Raw genomic sequence first — 17,096 nt, forward strand, 5'->3', positions numbered from 1 at the left:
GTAATTAATATCTAACAATGTTAATTAAAGAGACAGTTGCCTGAAACTTGGGATTTAGTGACAATAAATGTAGATGAAGGGATAGCGTCTCCTTTAATGCTTAATGCAGTATTGCTTTGTAGCAGCAGTTCTCAAAGCATTATCTAGGGACCCCCTAAGTAACCAAAAGTTCTGTGGGGTCAAAACTGTTTTGATGTCAGTGGGAATAATATTAAGAAATTATTCACTTTCTTCATTTCTACTCTTTCACAAATATACAGTGAAATCTAGAGGCAACATCGTTCACAATTAATTACATTCAAAAGTAGGTGTGAGAATCCAGCTGTCTTCCATTAAGCCAGACATTAAAGATTTGCAAACAAAAACACTGCCACTAAGCCAGGCCTGGTGGCAAACACCCGTAATCCCAGTACTCGGGAGGCTGAGGCAGGAGGGTAGTTGCGATTTTGAGACCAGCCTGGGTTACAAAGTGAGCTCATAGACCAGTTTGAATTGCATAGTGAGACCCTGTCTCAAGAACAAACAAACAAAAAAAAAAAAAAAAAACACTGCCAATCTTCCACATATTCTTGTCTTTAAATCGAGTTATTTTCATAAAAATGCTTTTTAATATATAAAACTTTATTGCTTTTATCTTAAAATATACATGTATATATTTCAGCTGTACTGTGGCAAATATTCACAGATATAAGCTCCATAAGCAAGTGCTCTTTGTGAACACTCAATGGATGTTAAGGGTGGAAAAAGGTCCTGATTCCAAGAAGTTCAAGGATAACTCACAACCAACCGAGGCCGTTCAGTGAAGACGTTCTAAAATGATTATCCCCTCTGACCACGTATAGTACTACACAGAGGGAGATGTACGTAAATGGATGTGGATAACGGTCCTTACAGTCATTGTTGTCATTGTGTTAATTGGGATAAACAGTGGGATGGACAGAAAGGTTGGATTTCCGTTTTATTGTTCTGTTTTGAGACAGGGTCTTGCTATATAGTCAAACTGGTGTTGAACTCGTAATCTACCTGCCTCCACTTCCCAAATGCTAGGATTACAAGTGTGCACCACTGCACCTGACTTGGGTAACCACTTCTAAAAGAATTTTTTTGCATTGAAATATGCAGCGCACACAGAGTATTATCGGTGCTTGAACTATCTGTCTTATATTTCTATGAAAGAAGCTGATTCTCAAATGGTAGGTAAAACTTTAGTCATTACACATTTGTGTAGCGATTCCTTCACTGCATCTGGTTCCTCAGATGAGAAGAGAAAACCAGAATTTTTCCCAAGGCAAAGGCAGAGGAGCAAAAGAGCCAGCTCTCCATGCTCCCCTCCTTACGCTCCAGAAGACGAATGGAGAAGTAGCAGCTTCTAGATGTACTAATTACACTCAGAGGAACATGTATCAGGGTAAACACATGTTTTGTTTTTTAAAAAAATACATTTAACATATATACAGTCATATTATATTCAAAATATAAAGAACAGACTATTGAGAAGATACAATGAAGATTCAGTAAATCAATTATTTAGGTAGAAAACTACTTTTCTCAAAATATAACCATTTATTTTTCAAATGCTGCTTAAAATAAAACTATGTGGGTCAAAAACGTAGAAATTCAGATAATTCTGTTATACTTTTCAAGACTTACTCTTCTTCACTGCTGCCATCAGCCACGCTGCATCCTCAGGGAGGTGCTGCCGAAGTGGCCAGTCTGAAAAGCTGTCGCTTTCATGAGCTTTCAGACACTTTCATGACACTTTCATGAGTTTTACCAGCACCAAGTGCACATACTCTAGCAAACACATTACTTCACACGTCAAAATTCTTCCTATAAATACTTCTAAAAAATATACCTCAGCACTTGCAGATCACAGAATGATTTCAGATCATCAGACTGTTTTTCCCAAAATTCCTACAATGAAACAAAAGTTTTGTTTAACACTTATTCTTCCCTTAAGAAGGTCCTCTTAAATCACAGAGAACACTCCCAGTCAAAGGAACTTACCAGCACTTCCTTCTCCAGGTGTTTCAGAGCCTGAATATCTTTCTCCAGGTTGCTCAACTTTTGAAGAACAAACTTGTGGAAGTCCTCTAATTTGTTCAGTCTGATAAATGTAAAAAGCAACCAATTTCACTGGGATTATTTGAGTATGACAAAAGACAGAGCTAATCCTCCTATTCTAAGACTTTCGTGTTGTTCAGCAGCCATTTCTTGCCTTAAGAACATGTAGGTGTCTCCCTGTCCCTCCCTTCCTCACTGCCCACCAACCCCTGACTGCGGAAACCCACTGAGGCAGACTCTCCTCCAGCCTGCAATAGCAGCCCACAGGAAGCTGATATTTGAATACGGTTCTGGGTAGAGAATAAGGCAGATGGCTCCAGCAAAGAGAAGATGGAATCTCCTCATCCCTTTTTCCTCTCTCCTTTCTCTGTCTGGCGCTAAGTCAGCCCTGAAAGCTGTGGTCAAGAAAGGACTTTGCATTATTTTTCCCCTTCCATGTTTTAGTTTCAAAATTTATGACAGTTACATAGGCTGCTTGTCTGTCTAAGGTCTTTCTTCACTGAGCCGAGCATTCAACAAAGACAACAGCTACTACACCTTTACAGCTGTAGTTTGGATGCTGAGCATCCCCCAAAGATCTGTGTTCAAGGCTTGGACTTGAACTGCACTACCGGGAAGTTGTAAAACCTTCAGGAAGCACTAGGGGAGGAGGTTAGGTCATTGGGGACATATCCTCAAAGGAGAGAATCAGACCTGGACTTTTTTTTTTTTTTTTTTGCACTTCCTGGCTTTGAAGTGAGTGGTTCCGCTCCATCATGTGTGCATGCCTGCCGTGAAATGCTGCCCTACCATGTCCCAAAGCAATGGGATCAATGGATCTTGGACTAAAACCTCCAAAACGGAAAGCCAGAATAAACATTTTCTCTTTATAAGTTGATTGTCTCGGCTATTAGTAGTTGTAGTGATAGGAAGCTGATCAACCCACTACACTGAGCATAGAGCCTGGCATGTAGTGTTGCTCAGTGTGGATTTGCTGAATGAATACACAAAAGGGTGGAAACCCCTGAGACACAAAGCAGTTCCACAAATTCAAAGTCCTTCATGGGCTTGTTTGGACAATCAAGTGATACTACAGAACTATTACAAATGTATGTTCAAATAACATACTCTACCCTAAGAAGCTTTCTGTTTCAACTAAGCAAACTGACTCGCTAACCCTTTCTTCCCTCCTTGATTCTCTCCAATAAGAAACATCCTCTGTACTCACCTTCCCTGCACCGCTCAAATCTTTCTTTCCAAAACCTCATCCAAGAAGGACTTCCGCTGTAGTTTTCCTTGATTAACCATGCTCATTAAAGAAATCCACCCCTCTACTCCCCTTTGCCATTCTGCACCTCTCAGAAATGTGAGCACCCTGGTATTTCTTGCTATGTAGTCATAAGGCAGAGGGATAAGTATGTATATTTCCTTATCATGTTATAATTAGACATAAAATTTACCATTTTAGGTGCAATTCATTAGCATTGAGCACATTCACAATGTTCTAAATCCATCCATTCTTTCTACTTCCATATTTATCCATGTGCACCCTGTCTTCACAAGTGGATTATAAACTTTTCAGGGATATGTTGGAAAATACAAGGATGATGGTTAAGAAACACATTAACTCCAAGCCTTCATCTTATGAATAAGGAACTGAAAACCCTAAAAGGTGAAGGGATGTATCAAACCTTACATCTTCTCAGGCTTCAACTCCTCAGGCACAAGCACATGAATAAATGTTATTTGTGAGTGATTACACTTCCACGAATGCGTTTTGAAGTTCAGTAATTACCTTTGCAGGTGTATCTGGTTTAAAAGTTTCAGTAGACAGTCTGGTGCTTTCTTTGCTTTGTTTGAATAAATTGCACTCTTTTCATACCTAAGCTAAAGGGTAAAAACAAAATGATAACATTTGGGTTAAACATAATTACATAAGTTGAGTATACGATTTGTATTGAGAAGCTGCTGCCGATACTGTATATGACATTCATAGCAGGCCCTGCTGATAAAAATCTATGATAAAGTACCATTCTACATACCTTCCAAGTATGACCTCATTTCATACCAATAAATAACAATAAGTAAAAACAGGAAAGCATGTATTCATGCTATTGATACACATATAGACACTGTGGGCACATTTCCATTATAAATTGACCTACATTAGTATTGCAGAAAATAACGATATTGGAAATCTTCCAAGTTAGTTAAATAAATGTTGGCTTGGGTGTGCTAATAGGCTAATGCATAAGACATTATGGTTTTATAAACAACAAGACAAAAACAAAGGGGACTGACATGGTTCCAACACCCATCTTACACAAAAGGCTCTGAGACAGTGTGCATTCAGGGTCTCAAAACTCTGCTGCCACTTAGAAAACTTGAAGGCTGTGATTATGAACAGCAAAATCCTTATCCACCTCTACCTCTATGTCTGTCCCACATTCCTAAATCCTCCCCATGGTTACCTCTTTCCTCATCTCCTCGTCTATCATGCTGACCAACATTGCTTCCTGGTAGTTCAGCTGTCTGGAAATGCTACCAGTGACACCTACTATGAGTCTGATTTCCACATATTTGTTTCCACTGGGGCAAAAGGGTATGGACATAGCTGTCTTATAAATACAAACCACAGTCACAAAGGCACTAAAATCCATGACCACAGCTAAGACAGATACACCTCCCCAGAGATTCAGGAGTACCTCGCATATGAACAACAACAGAATGAATGGATAAAATAAATGGGTTATGTTTTCTTTTTGTTTAGCTCTGTCATCATGAACCAAATAGAACTATTTATATTCAAGGGGGTTCGTGGGATGTCTTGTTATATGTACACATTGCAAAATGATTACCACAATCAAACCAATGAACATATCGATCACCTCGCACAGTTACCTTTTTGTATGTGGTGGTGGGGTAAGGACACTAAAGAGCTACTCTCGTGGAAATACCAATATACACTGTCATTAACCACGTCACCACGCAGTCTGCTGGGTCTGGAGAACTTAGCCTGTAACTGAAAGCATGCCCTTGACTAACGCCCACCCATTTCCTCCATCCCTTCGCCCCTGGTAACCACCCCTCCACTCCCTGCTTTTTCAGATCCCACATGTCAGCGAGCTCATGCAGCCTGTGTCTGGGTTATTTCCTTTCACATACTGTCCTCCAGCTTCAGAGCTAGTTTTTCATTTTCAGGGTACGATTACCTCATATTTTCTTTTCAGTTCTCCAGCGAAGTTTTCCAAGGCTGTGATAACAGCAGAAACATCTAAGCTCTCTGGCACATCGTCTAGGTATGGGGTAGAAACGTCAAACAACAAAAATAAAATAGGAAATAAAATTTTAAAATGCTCAAAGTAGCGGCGCTTGGTCCACCTCTGCACAGATGGCGGTGCGCTCTGTCAGAAGCACAAATGTGAACTGCAGCTGCGCTGGAGGCCGCCTGGCTGCGATCCTGCGGCATGTCTGGCTGGGGCCATGACCTCAACCGTGTTCATACAAGGTCAGCTCAGTAAGGGTCACAGGAAGACACCTGACGAGCCTCTCGACAAACCTCACTCTCTGGCAACTGCTCCTTTCACCCAAACCTTCCACACATGTCAAATCAGAGCAAGTGACATTCTCTCTAAGGTGTCCCGAGAAGTATGCTGGAGATCATAATGCTAAGGGCCGGTCTATGGGGGCCAACCTGGCAGAACACCTTCTGCGTACCAGTCTTAGGAGGGTTTATGAGAGATCTGGCTCTCTGCTAGAGGACTCACACACAGTGATTCACTCATTCCCTACAAAACCCACAGGACATAGGTTCTGCTGGAATCCACACTGAACGGAGATCACACCAGCAGCTCCAGGATCAAACCACGCCATCTTGAACCACTGCCCTCCTGTGCCTCTGACATGCAATTTTCTCTTTTTAGAGATCTTTGTTTCAAAATATATGGTGCTATTCATCTAGATCCCACACACATAGACATTCTAGATTATTCTCTAATTGGTATACATCATACATTTCTAACACAAAAATTTAGTTAACTATTAGCAACTAAAGCAGAGACGACTTTAGAAACCCTCAGATCCTGACAGCTGCCACAAAAAAAAAAGATTTAGGGGCAAAAATCAAAATGGTAGGAAAGAGTTGGGCACTTAGGAAGCTGAGGCAGGAGACTGGCCACAAGTTTGAGGCCACCCTGGACTACACAGTGAGTTCAAGGCCAGTTTGAAATACATAGTGAGACCCTGTCTCAAAAAAGACAAAAAAAAAAAATTGCTAGGAGACAATGCTGCCTGTTCTTAACTGCAATTTTTGCAACAAAGCACTGGTCTCAAAGAACAAAATGCTTAGCTTTTAAGCTTCCGCAACTACCCTGATCTTAAAACTGTAGCTCATTGGGTACATTCTGTGCCCACGTATTTGTCACATTCCTACTTCAACTGCTGGCCGGGTGCACGATTTTACCTGCCAAGCCGGGGGATGCTGGGACATCACCATCTTCCAATCTTGATTGTTTGGGCTTAGCAAGACTCCCTTCCAGTGCATCTAATAAGCAAACACAGCACACTGATGACCTCACACGCCTTCCCTTTGTAAGTGTATTTCTCTTCTGTTCGCCAGTTAATTTCTAAGCTTGACATCCACAAGAGGGACTCATCCCCTGCTTGTTATTCACTGTGCATCACTCTGTCCAGCCTAAGTGTCAAAGCACCAAGTCTACTAATGCCTGAAGGAGGACATACAGGGACAGGCACCCTTTGATGAGCTCAAATACATTTAGAAACGCTCTGCTTATCAAGGTACGGACAGACTTACTAGCTAGCTAGAGTGTTCCTAATAAAATTGTAATAGTGGGCGTCAAAAGCACTTGCAGGGCTCCAGGCTAAATGGCAAAGCTCCTGGGTTTCCAGTCATACGGGACTTTGGAAGCCTTCAGGTCACACCCAGAAGGCGCCCCCTGCTGGTGAAAAGGGAGCTGCTGCGCTGAGGGCCCTAGGTTAATAAAGCCACCTTGGTTCAACAGCGGCAGTGACGTCGACATCCTCTGGCCAATGAGACTCAAACGCAGATCCCCATTTCAACACAACACGTAGCTAAATATTTCCTATTCCAAAGTTCGCTTTTACCCCAGACATGTCCTTTCCCCAGTCGCGCCTTCCCAGTCTTATCAACAGCACCCCGCGGTCCATAAAGCATCAGCTCCATTCCTGTTTTTGGTGACTGTTTGCTTCCACTCCATCATAGAAGCCTGAGGTCCTGCATGGGGATTGAATCTTCCCTTCTGTCCACCCGCGCATACCATGACCCCGCCCAGGCCATCTCCCTGGACGATCTCCACAGTTCCGCACCTTCCACCATCCCCTCCCAAGTTTCTCTCTTGCCGGAGCTCTCACGAGGAATAATCCTGGGTTCCCTAGTGGCTGTCAACGTCTCCATCTCAAAGCCCACCCAGTTCTATTCCTCCCTGCCTAAAGCACTCTCTCTTTGCCCACCCCCAACCCGTAAGTGTGAAGTCTGCTATCTCTACCAGTCTTCACTTACCCTTCAGTCACTATTGGTTCTCCTTCCGTAAGTCCTGGGATCCAGTTTCAACAATTCATGCAATGACTGTTTTGTGTGACTACGTCTGAGTTGTACCATGTGATTGGTAGACAGCGGAGAGCCATGTGGCCCTACACTCTGCACCTCTGCCCTGCTCTTCCTGCAGGTCCCCAAATATCCTTAGCATGTTCTCACCTCCAGACCTATGTATGTAAGGTTACTTCTCATACAACCCCAAGATTCACAGCCTTACCTCTAGCTCCCTAATGTCAAATTTCAACAGCGCCTACACATTCTTAAATTCCTTTCTCTGCTCAAGTATTTTCTTGCTTTTTAATCATATAATATACTATATACTACTTTTTAAATTGTTATTTTTCTAAAAGTTTTCAAGCTACAATTTGATGAATCATTAGATGTGGAACCCACAGATTCAGAGAGCTGATTGTGTGTACTATGTAAACAAAAATTGATAAAGTTAGCATTTTAGGACCTGCTAAGACTACCTCTGAGGAATCTGTAAATATTCTAATTTTTAGAAATAGAGCCATAGTAAGAAATATCCGTTCAAGACTCCAAAGTGATAAAAGGAAAAAAAAAACAGCTGTTAAAATTATACTTAATAAAGAATAGTCAGTATAAAATGACTGCATATTCTACAGTGTAACAAAACATATGTCTCTCAGAAAAATCAATGACCCAGGCTTAAATGTCAACTTAGATTATTTTTAAGAAGAAACAACAGAGTATGAAAGGTAAGAAGATAATACCAATTAGGAGAGAAAAGGTGACCCAAAAGCAGAGAAAACTAAGCAGGTAACAACAGATACATAAATTAAATAATCGCATGTGAATGATTCAGTTCACGGACACCCTAGTTGGTATTCTATAGTAGAACTTCCATAAATAAAAAATTTCACCAGAAATAACTTTCCCACTCTGAAGGATGTGGAAAAGAGCCTCTCTGTGATGAAAAATAAAATGAAAATCATACATACTGCCAACTGTAAGAAGTACCAGCATCTCTTTCTTCTCATTGCATTTAGATTACATGTGTTCCTTTCTTTGAAAAGTTTAGATGAGTATTTTCTGGGAAGTTGCACTGTTCAAGGTTCAAAGATTTTTTTTTTTTTTTTTTTTTTGGTCTCTTTTTCCGGTACCAGGAATTGAACTCATGATCTTGCGCTTGCCAGGCAGGTGCTGTGCCGCTGAGCTAAATCCCCAGCCTCTGAAGATTTTTTTTTTAAAGCAAAGAAGGAACCTAGGTACAATTACATCCTTCTACCCTTAAAGCAAATAGCATTAATGTTGGGATCTGGCGTCTTAAAACCAACTAGGGTCCAAGGAAAGCTCTTAGCAGGGACCCCAGATAGCCCCAATTCAGCAGTAACGAACAACTGCATTTCTTTCCTGGTTGCCTGCTCCACCCTTTCTTGGATTTTTTTGTTCATCATCATCATCATCATCATCATCATCGTTTTGGCGGCCGATTTGCAGCAACAACCCAAAGCACGGCCTTGAACTTGGATTTCGTACCTTCACGCCCCTGCCCGCAGGGTGAAGCAGGTCATCTGCTGGCACAGACACTAGTCATAGCCAATGGAGAGAGGAGACCGAGTCCTGTGTGCACGTCCTGGTCAGCAGCCCTGGAGAGAGTCACTTGGAATCTGTGACCCTAGCAAGAGACAGTCCAGACGGCCCACCTGAGGGACACGGAAATGGTGCGGCACACTGAACCCTTCTTAGAAGCAGCGCTGCTGGTCAAGCATTTCACCTGCACGAGTCGTGCAGCTCTCTGTCGGAAAACGGCATCCTCCAGAGGAATGAGCGCTATGTCATGAAAGGCGAGAGGTCCTAAGTGATGCGACTGTCCCAGTCTCTTTTCCACGGTAACCGTCTGCCTCTTTTAACTGGCACTTTTCAACATTCTTACAAAAGGGTTGTCACCATATGTACCAACACTTCCAAAACACACACACGTAGTGAGCATCTGTGGCTGACTAAAGGGCCTCCGAGAACACCAACTCCATGCGTCTGTCGGTGGTTGGTTCTTGCCCTGTAAGAGCGCAGCTTTCTCCATCTCCATTAAAAACCTTTCCCATCCAAGATGCTTGCAAGTTTATTTTATTTATTTTGGAACCGGGAATCGAACTCAGGACCTTGTGCTTGCCAGGCAGGTGCTGAGCCACTGAGCTATATCCCTGGCCCAGTGAGCTTATTTTAGGTGGCATTGAACGTAAATTCTCCTGAATAGCTTGGTGCCCATGTTCATTTGTAAACAAAGACTTCCAACGAAAAATCATTTTGAATGCTAGAACAGAATCAACACTACAATTCATTGTCAAGTTCCCCTAAGCGATTGCATCTTTAAAAACCTTGCTCTGAAGCGACACCATGTGGCACAGAATGGTAGCGGCCAGACTCTTCTCTAAGCAAGAACAATGTTCTGTACCAAAAGATCTGTGACGGTTACAGTGCCTCACAATGCCAGCTCCTTTGTTTATTCTGCCAGTGTTTATGAGAGGCTGAGGCTACATCTTTTGTGTGTATGAGTGTTTTTAAGATCTGTAAATCAACTGACAGTATTCATTTGTGACTATACCGGTGCTTATTCAAATATGGAATCATTCAGTGCTTTGTCCTTAAGGATCACATGGATTTTCTAGGTTTCATTCCACCTCTTGACAAACATGCAATTCCTGTGTGTGCCCGGCACTGTGCCAGGCGCTCACAGCACCGAATGGACAGAGGGCACCTCCCTGATTCCAGAGGTCCTGTACGAAGGTAAGTGACGGAAACAGGCAAAGTCGTAAGTAAAATGATCCCGTCTGCTTATAATTCTGGGACAGTAACACAGAAAGGTTCCAGCAAATATTGACATTTGATTCAGGCTGCTGCTAGGAATCAGCAGGACATACGAAACGGTTCAGGGTGTCTACTTTGAGGAGAAGGGGGTCTGTTAGGGCTGGAGCCGTGTCCTGTGCATGCTGAGCATGTGCTTCACCAGTGAGCTACATCTCAGCTCAAAATGTTTTAAAGGGCACTGCCTTTTCGGAGGGAAATTACTTGAGCAACCTCTACAGGAAAATGTACAGCTGCCTTAACTCAGGTCATGAGAAACGCCAATATACCTGATGCAGCGATATGAAACACCTCATGTTCTGGCAGACATGTTTCGTACAAACAAAAAATAATTCAAAGATACCCATTAGTAATGGTTATTTTAAAATGAATTTAGGATTTCAGTGACTTTTCTTAGCTAAAACCTATACACCTTATGAACTATTTTTAAAATGTGAGCATTAGAGAAGGCAGTTCTGTTACGGTTTAGATCAGAAGTGTCCCCCAAAGGCTCATGTGCTCTGAGGTGGGGCTTTTGAAAGGTGACTGACTCACACGCATGACCTCGCTGACTTGGTGTCAGGAGGAGGGTCTGATGCTCACAGTACCACCAGGATGGCAGCTAACATGTATTGAGTGTTCTGTATTATATTGCTTCTCCTTGCAAAAGCCCCCAAACTACGACACTGCTCAACATCACTTATCAGAGAGATACAAATAAAACCAAGATGACATATCACCTCACCCCAGTAGGAAGAGCTACTATGAAAATAACTGAAGTGACCAAGTGTTGATAAGGAGGTTAAGAAAATGGAATCCCTGCACACTGCTCATGAGGGCATAAATTTGTACAGCTGTTACGGAAAACAGCAGGGAAGAGTCTCAAAAAAATTAAAAAGAGACCTACTATGTGGGCCAGCAATGCCACTGCTGGCTACACAGCCAAGGGAAAGGAAACCAGGATATGGAAGAGACATTCGCACTGCCGTGTTCACAACAGTGAAGAAATAGGAACAACCTAAGAGTCTGTCAGCGGAGGAATAGGTAAAGAATCTATGGTACATATGCACAGTGAAACAGTATTCACTATAAAAACAAAGAAAATCCTTTTATTTTTGCCAACACACTTGGAACTGGAGATTATTTTGCTAGGTCAAAAAGCCAGGCACAGGATGACAAGTACCATATTTTCTCTATTATACCTGCAATCTAATCGAAGTTGAGGGTCAATCTCAGAATCTGAGGAGAGAAGAGGAGAAGGCTATGAGGAAAACTTGCTCAGTGGTTACTAGATTATAGTTAGATGGGAACCAGAAGTCCTCAGGTGCTGTTGCAAAGTGGGATGACCACTGATAACTATAATATGCTACACATTTCAGAAAGCTAAGAGAAAGGATTTTCAAAGCTTCATCACAAAGAAAAGATAGATCATGATCATGAAAAGTAAATGTTTTGAATTGATTCAGGACATCAAGACAGAGCAAGTAAAAACACTTAGGGAAAAGAACTCTAGAATTGCTTCAGAAAATGGCAAGAAGAATGGGATAAGTGTTTTTGAAATGGAAAGAGTATTTTGAGGGGATTAATTACAATGTGTCTTTTACTGTAATAAATGTTTAAACATTCACTACATTTGTTAATCACACCTCATACAAATGAGCAGAGGTAAAATTGAAAAAACTTACTCTAGAAACACAAAGACATTAAAAAGGAAACAAAGGTTGGCGCACACAGAAAACATAACATAAATTGGCACATGTCCAAGAGCAATTACATTACATATAAATGGAATAAATATTCTAGTCTATGAGGTAAGGTACACAGGAGTCCAACTACTGTTTACAATATAAATATATATTTATATTTATGCTATATTTATTAGCATGTTATATTTATTAGCAAAAGTATAAATACATACATCAAAAATAAGAAGTATTGCACTATAGAAAAAAGAATTTTTTTCATAGGGCCTCACTATGTAGTTCAGGCCTACTCTCACTATGTAGCCCAGACTAGCCTCAAACACATGGCAGTCCTTGCAGTCCCCCTGCCTCCTGCCACGTGCTGGTATTACAGGCATGAGCCACTATACCTGGCTTAGAAAATCTGAACAAAAGAAATAACACAATTCAAGATAAAAGCATTATTGGAAATAAAGTCACTTTGTTATGATTAAAGTTTTAATATTCCTTAAGAAAAATATTAGATGACTTGCATTTACTTTATTTTTATTTATACACAACAGAACCAGAATGAGAAATTATTAGGTCCATAATCATAATGAAAGGCTTTAACATTTCTTTTAGCAATTTAAAGAAGAAGACTAACAGAAATTAGCGCATAAGTTTTGAAGACTATGGCTAAGAAATATTACCCAGTAAAAAATACATATGCTATTAAATCTAGAGTATAGATACTTTACACCTAATGATTGTGAAATATATTCATTTAACCACCAATTAACTTATTTATAATTCACATATACTGTACTGGACTAAGCTATAAATACAACTCAAACTTTCAATAAAAATAAGAATACAGATCATGTTCTCAAACCATAATGCAACCAAACTAAAAAAGTTGAAAAATGGTTAGGAAAACCCTACACTTTTGGAAATTGCAAAGTACACTTTTGCTTGTCGTGATGACACACACTTGTAACATCAGAACGCAGGAGGCTGAAGCAGGAAGATCACCATGAGTTTGAAGGCCAGCTTAGGGTACAAAGTGAGTTCAAGGCCAGCCTGAACTGTATAGTGAAACCCTATCTCAAAAAAGACAGAAAAAAGAACCTACACTTTTAAGTAGACTTTGGATAGATGAAGGAAACAAAGTTTAGTATGGCATTTAAAACTAAACAACAAAGTGCTCACTTCAGCAGCATATATACTAAAGTTGGAATGATACAGAGATGATTAGCATGACCCCTGCACAAGGATGACACGCAAATTCATGAAGCGTTCCATATTTTATAGGTATACAGAACTCCACGGATACAAAGTTAACACTCAAAAATCAATAGCATTCCTGTACACAAGCAAGAAACACACTGAGAGAGAAATCAGGGAAACCACACCTTTCACAATAGCATCTATTTTTTTTTTTTTTTTGGTTTTTCTCCGGTACTGGGAACCGAACTCACGACCTTGCGCTTGCCAGGCAGGCGCTTTGCCGCTGAGCTAAATCCCCATCCCCCTCACAATAGCATCTAAAAGATGAAATACTTAGGAATCAATCTAACAAAATAAAAAATCTTCTATTTGTTAAACGTGAAAACACAGTGAAAATTATAGCGCTCTGAAAAAAGAGATCAAAGAGGGTATCAGAAAATGGAAAGATATTCCTTGGTCATGAATAGGAAGAACATTGTGAAAATGGCCACACTCCCAAAATTGTTGTACAGATTCAATGCAATCCCAATTAAAATACCATTAACATACCTCACGGATCTAGAGAAAACATTCCTAAAAGTCATCTGGAACCAGAAAAGACCCAGAATAGCAAAAAGCAATGCTGGGAAACAAAGGAAAGGCAGGAGGCATTGCAATTCCCGACTTGAAATTGTATTACAAAGCTACCGTGATAAAATCAGCATGATACTGGCACAAAAACAGACCTGAAGATCAATGGAACAGATTAGAAGATGCAGACACAACTACAAACACACTCAGCCACCTTATCTTCGACAAAGGGGCCAAACATGTCCACTGGAAGAAAGAGAGCCTCTTTAATAAATGGTACTGGGAAAACTGGCTTTCCACATGCCGAAGACTAAAACTAGACCCATGTCTGTCACCATGCACTAAAGTCAAAACAGATCTAAGATCTAAATATTAAAACAGAAACATTAAATCCAGTGAAAGAGAAAGTACGCAGAAATCTTGAAGACGTAGGGGTAGGTAGAGTTCATGAACAAACACCAAACTGCACAGAAAATACTTGAAAGAATCAACAACTGGGATCTCATCTTATTGAAAAGTTTCTGCACATCAAAAGAAATCACCAACAGAGTAAAAAGAAAACCCACGAATTGGGAAAAATATTTAGCCAACTGTCCATCAGACAAAGGACTTCTATCCAGAACATATAAAGAATTTGAAAAAAATCATGCCCCTAAAATTCAAAGATCCAATCCAAAAATGGGTGTCTGAGATGAATACATACTTCTCAGATTAAAAAAAAAATACAAATGGCAAATAAATATATGAAAAAATGTTCAACATCACTAGTTATTTGAGAAGGGCAAATTAAAATAACATTGAGATTCCATCTCAACCCAGAAAGAATGGCTGTTATCAAGAAATCACCAATAACAAATGCTGGACAGGCTGTGGGAAAAAGGAACGCTTCTCCACTGTTGATGGGAGTGCAGACTGGTACAACCACTGTGGAAATTAGTGTGGAGATTCCTCACAAAACTAGGATTATAGGGCCCATTCAACCCAGCTATTCCCCTTCTGTTTATCTTGCCAGAAGAATTGAAAACATCATACCACAGCGATATACATGCTCCCATGTTTATGGTAGTACAATTTGTAATAGCTAAATCTTGGAAACAACCCAAATGCCCATAAGTTGAGGAATGGATAAAAAAGATGTGGAATATTACAATGGAATATTACTCAGCTATAAAGAAAGATAAACTCAAGGCTTTTATAGGTAAATGGTCACAACTAGAGACCATACTTATAAGTGAAATAAATCAGAGCTGCACGTGTAAACATTGTATTGTCCCCCTCATGTAAGAATCTGAAAGAGTACAATAGATATTGTGAAAGAGAAAGAAACTGCTCAAAAGGCAAGAACTGGGAAGAGGGAAAGGAGAAAAGAAAAAGAAGGAAGGGAAAAAATTATATATACACAATACACACAGGATAGCTAAGATAATTGTATTACTGTTTTTTGTTGGTTTACTGAAAGGAATTATGAATGCTTAATTTTTGACCAATTTTGCATGCTTAAATCTGGTAATCTGAACAACTACTTTGAGGACAACAATATGCAATATAAAAACCATTTTTTAATTCTTATCATCTTGGTTGTTTTGAAATTCTGTATCGTTTCTAATTTTTTTATTATTTTCTTTGAAGTAAAAAATAAACAACAAATATTACAATGTGAGAGCTATCTAAGACTGTACCTAGCAAGAAATATATATTATCTAAATTTTTGGTAGGAAATAATTTCATACAACCATAAGGATTTATGAATTAGAATTCAATAAAATTAAACCTTTTCTATCAAAAATGATCACAACCACACCATCAAGAGACAGAAGTACACACCACAGAAAGAAAGGTCTTACAACACAGATAACCCAGGAAAAGTGCCCAGAACTGAGAAAATAAGTTTTGTTTGTTTGTTTTTAAACTCCTGGGGTAGATATAAAATGACAATTCTGTAGACAACTCAGCAAAATATTCTGGACACTATATAAGCAAAAAAATTGGCTCATATTTGAAATATTAAACCTTAATCAGGGATACTTGAATTAAAACTTCAATGTACACAGGCAAGAAGTTTAAAATACCAAGAGTTGTTAAGAAAGTAAAGCAACAAAAGTCTCATCCATCCACAGCTGGTGGAAAAACAATTGATACCACTATATTAAAAAATGTTCTGGCACATCTCACACTACTACTTGCACACACACAAACACTCTATATACAACCCATAAAGTCTACTCATAAAAATATAACTAGAGAAAAGTGTTTCATACATATCCAGAGAAACACACATGATTCTTCATAGTGGCATTATTTATAAAAATGAAAGGGTTAAAAAAATCCAAGTATCCTGTAACACTGGAATGGATAAACTACGGTGTATTTGCATACCTGAATGCTAAATGTTGGTGAAGAGCACGATACTTCACATACAACATCAGCATTAAAAAATGACTGGGCAAAAGCAGCCTCACAAGATATGCATAGCATGGCGTCATTTGTTTATAGTCTGAATCAGATAAAGCTACAGTACATATTATTTAGGAATACATGTAAAGAAAGAAAGTAAAAACATGAAGAAAAGTAGCAGGTTTTCGTTACGGTTTTGTGTTTGTTTTTTGTGGTCCTGGGATTAAACCCAGGGTGTCCATACTGAGCTTTATCCCAGCTCTCCCTCTTTATTTTCAATTTTGAGACAGGGTCTTGCTAAATTGCCTAGGCCCGGCTCAAGCTTGAGATCTTGTGGTCTCAGCCTTCCGGAGAGCTGGGATTATGGCATGCACCACCACACCCAGCTAGCAGAAGGGTTTCCACAGAGGTCAGGACAGTAACCTGCACACATCTGACAGTCTCTTGTGAATGTGTCATGCTCTCCACAATGCAAAAGTGAAAAAACAGAGGCAGTGGAATCAAACACAAAATGAAGGATACTATCCCCCAATAAAGGAAAAGGGTAGACACGAGTTTGAGGAAATGAAACCCAGGGGTATCCTGAGGTTTTCAAAATAGCAATGTCTAAGACCAGACATTCAAAAATATTTGTTGTGTTGATATTCTAAAGAGCCTACGTGTACTTTAAATGACTTGAAACTTTTTTTTTTTTTTTTTTTTTTTTTTTTGAGACAGGGTCTAACGACCTTGCGCTTGCCAGGCAGGCGCTTTTTGCCGCTGAGCTAAATCCCCAGCCCCCAACCATGGATGTTTTAAAGCATCTACTGTATACACTA

At 40.0% G+C, this 17,096-nt stretch overlaps 1 protein-coding gene across 1 annotated transcript in view; it reads right to left on the reverse strand.

The window, feature by feature from the left end:
- Sycp2l (synaptonemal complex protein 2-like) overlaps window positions 1-17,096 on the reverse strand; it is a 78,735-nt gene that overhangs the window by 11,205 nt on the left and 50,434 nt on the right. The window contains exons 26-30 of the mRNA XM_013521772.1: window positions 6,510-6,586; window positions 5,256-5,447; window positions 3,839-3,930; window positions 2,008-2,107; window positions 1,856-1,914 (exon numbers count right to left, since the gene is read on the reverse strand). Coding sequence (XP_013377226.1) covers window positions 1,856-1,914; window positions 2,008-2,107; window positions 3,839-3,930; window positions 5,256-5,447; window positions 6,510-6,586 — 520 coding nt within the window. The remainder of the gene's footprint in view (window positions 1-1,855; window positions 1,915-2,007; window positions 2,108-3,838; window positions 3,931-5,255; window positions 5,448-6,509; window positions 6,587-17,096) is intronic.

This window comes from Chinchilla lanigera, unplaced genomic scaffold (genome assembly GCF_000276665.1).
Source record: "Chinchilla lanigera isolate Chin_1 unplaced genomic scaffold, ChiLan1.0 scaffold00064, whole genome shotgun sequence".
NCBI classification, from domain to species: domain Eukaryota; kingdom Metazoa; phylum Chordata; class Mammalia; order Rodentia; family Chinchillidae; genus Chinchilla; species Chinchilla lanigera.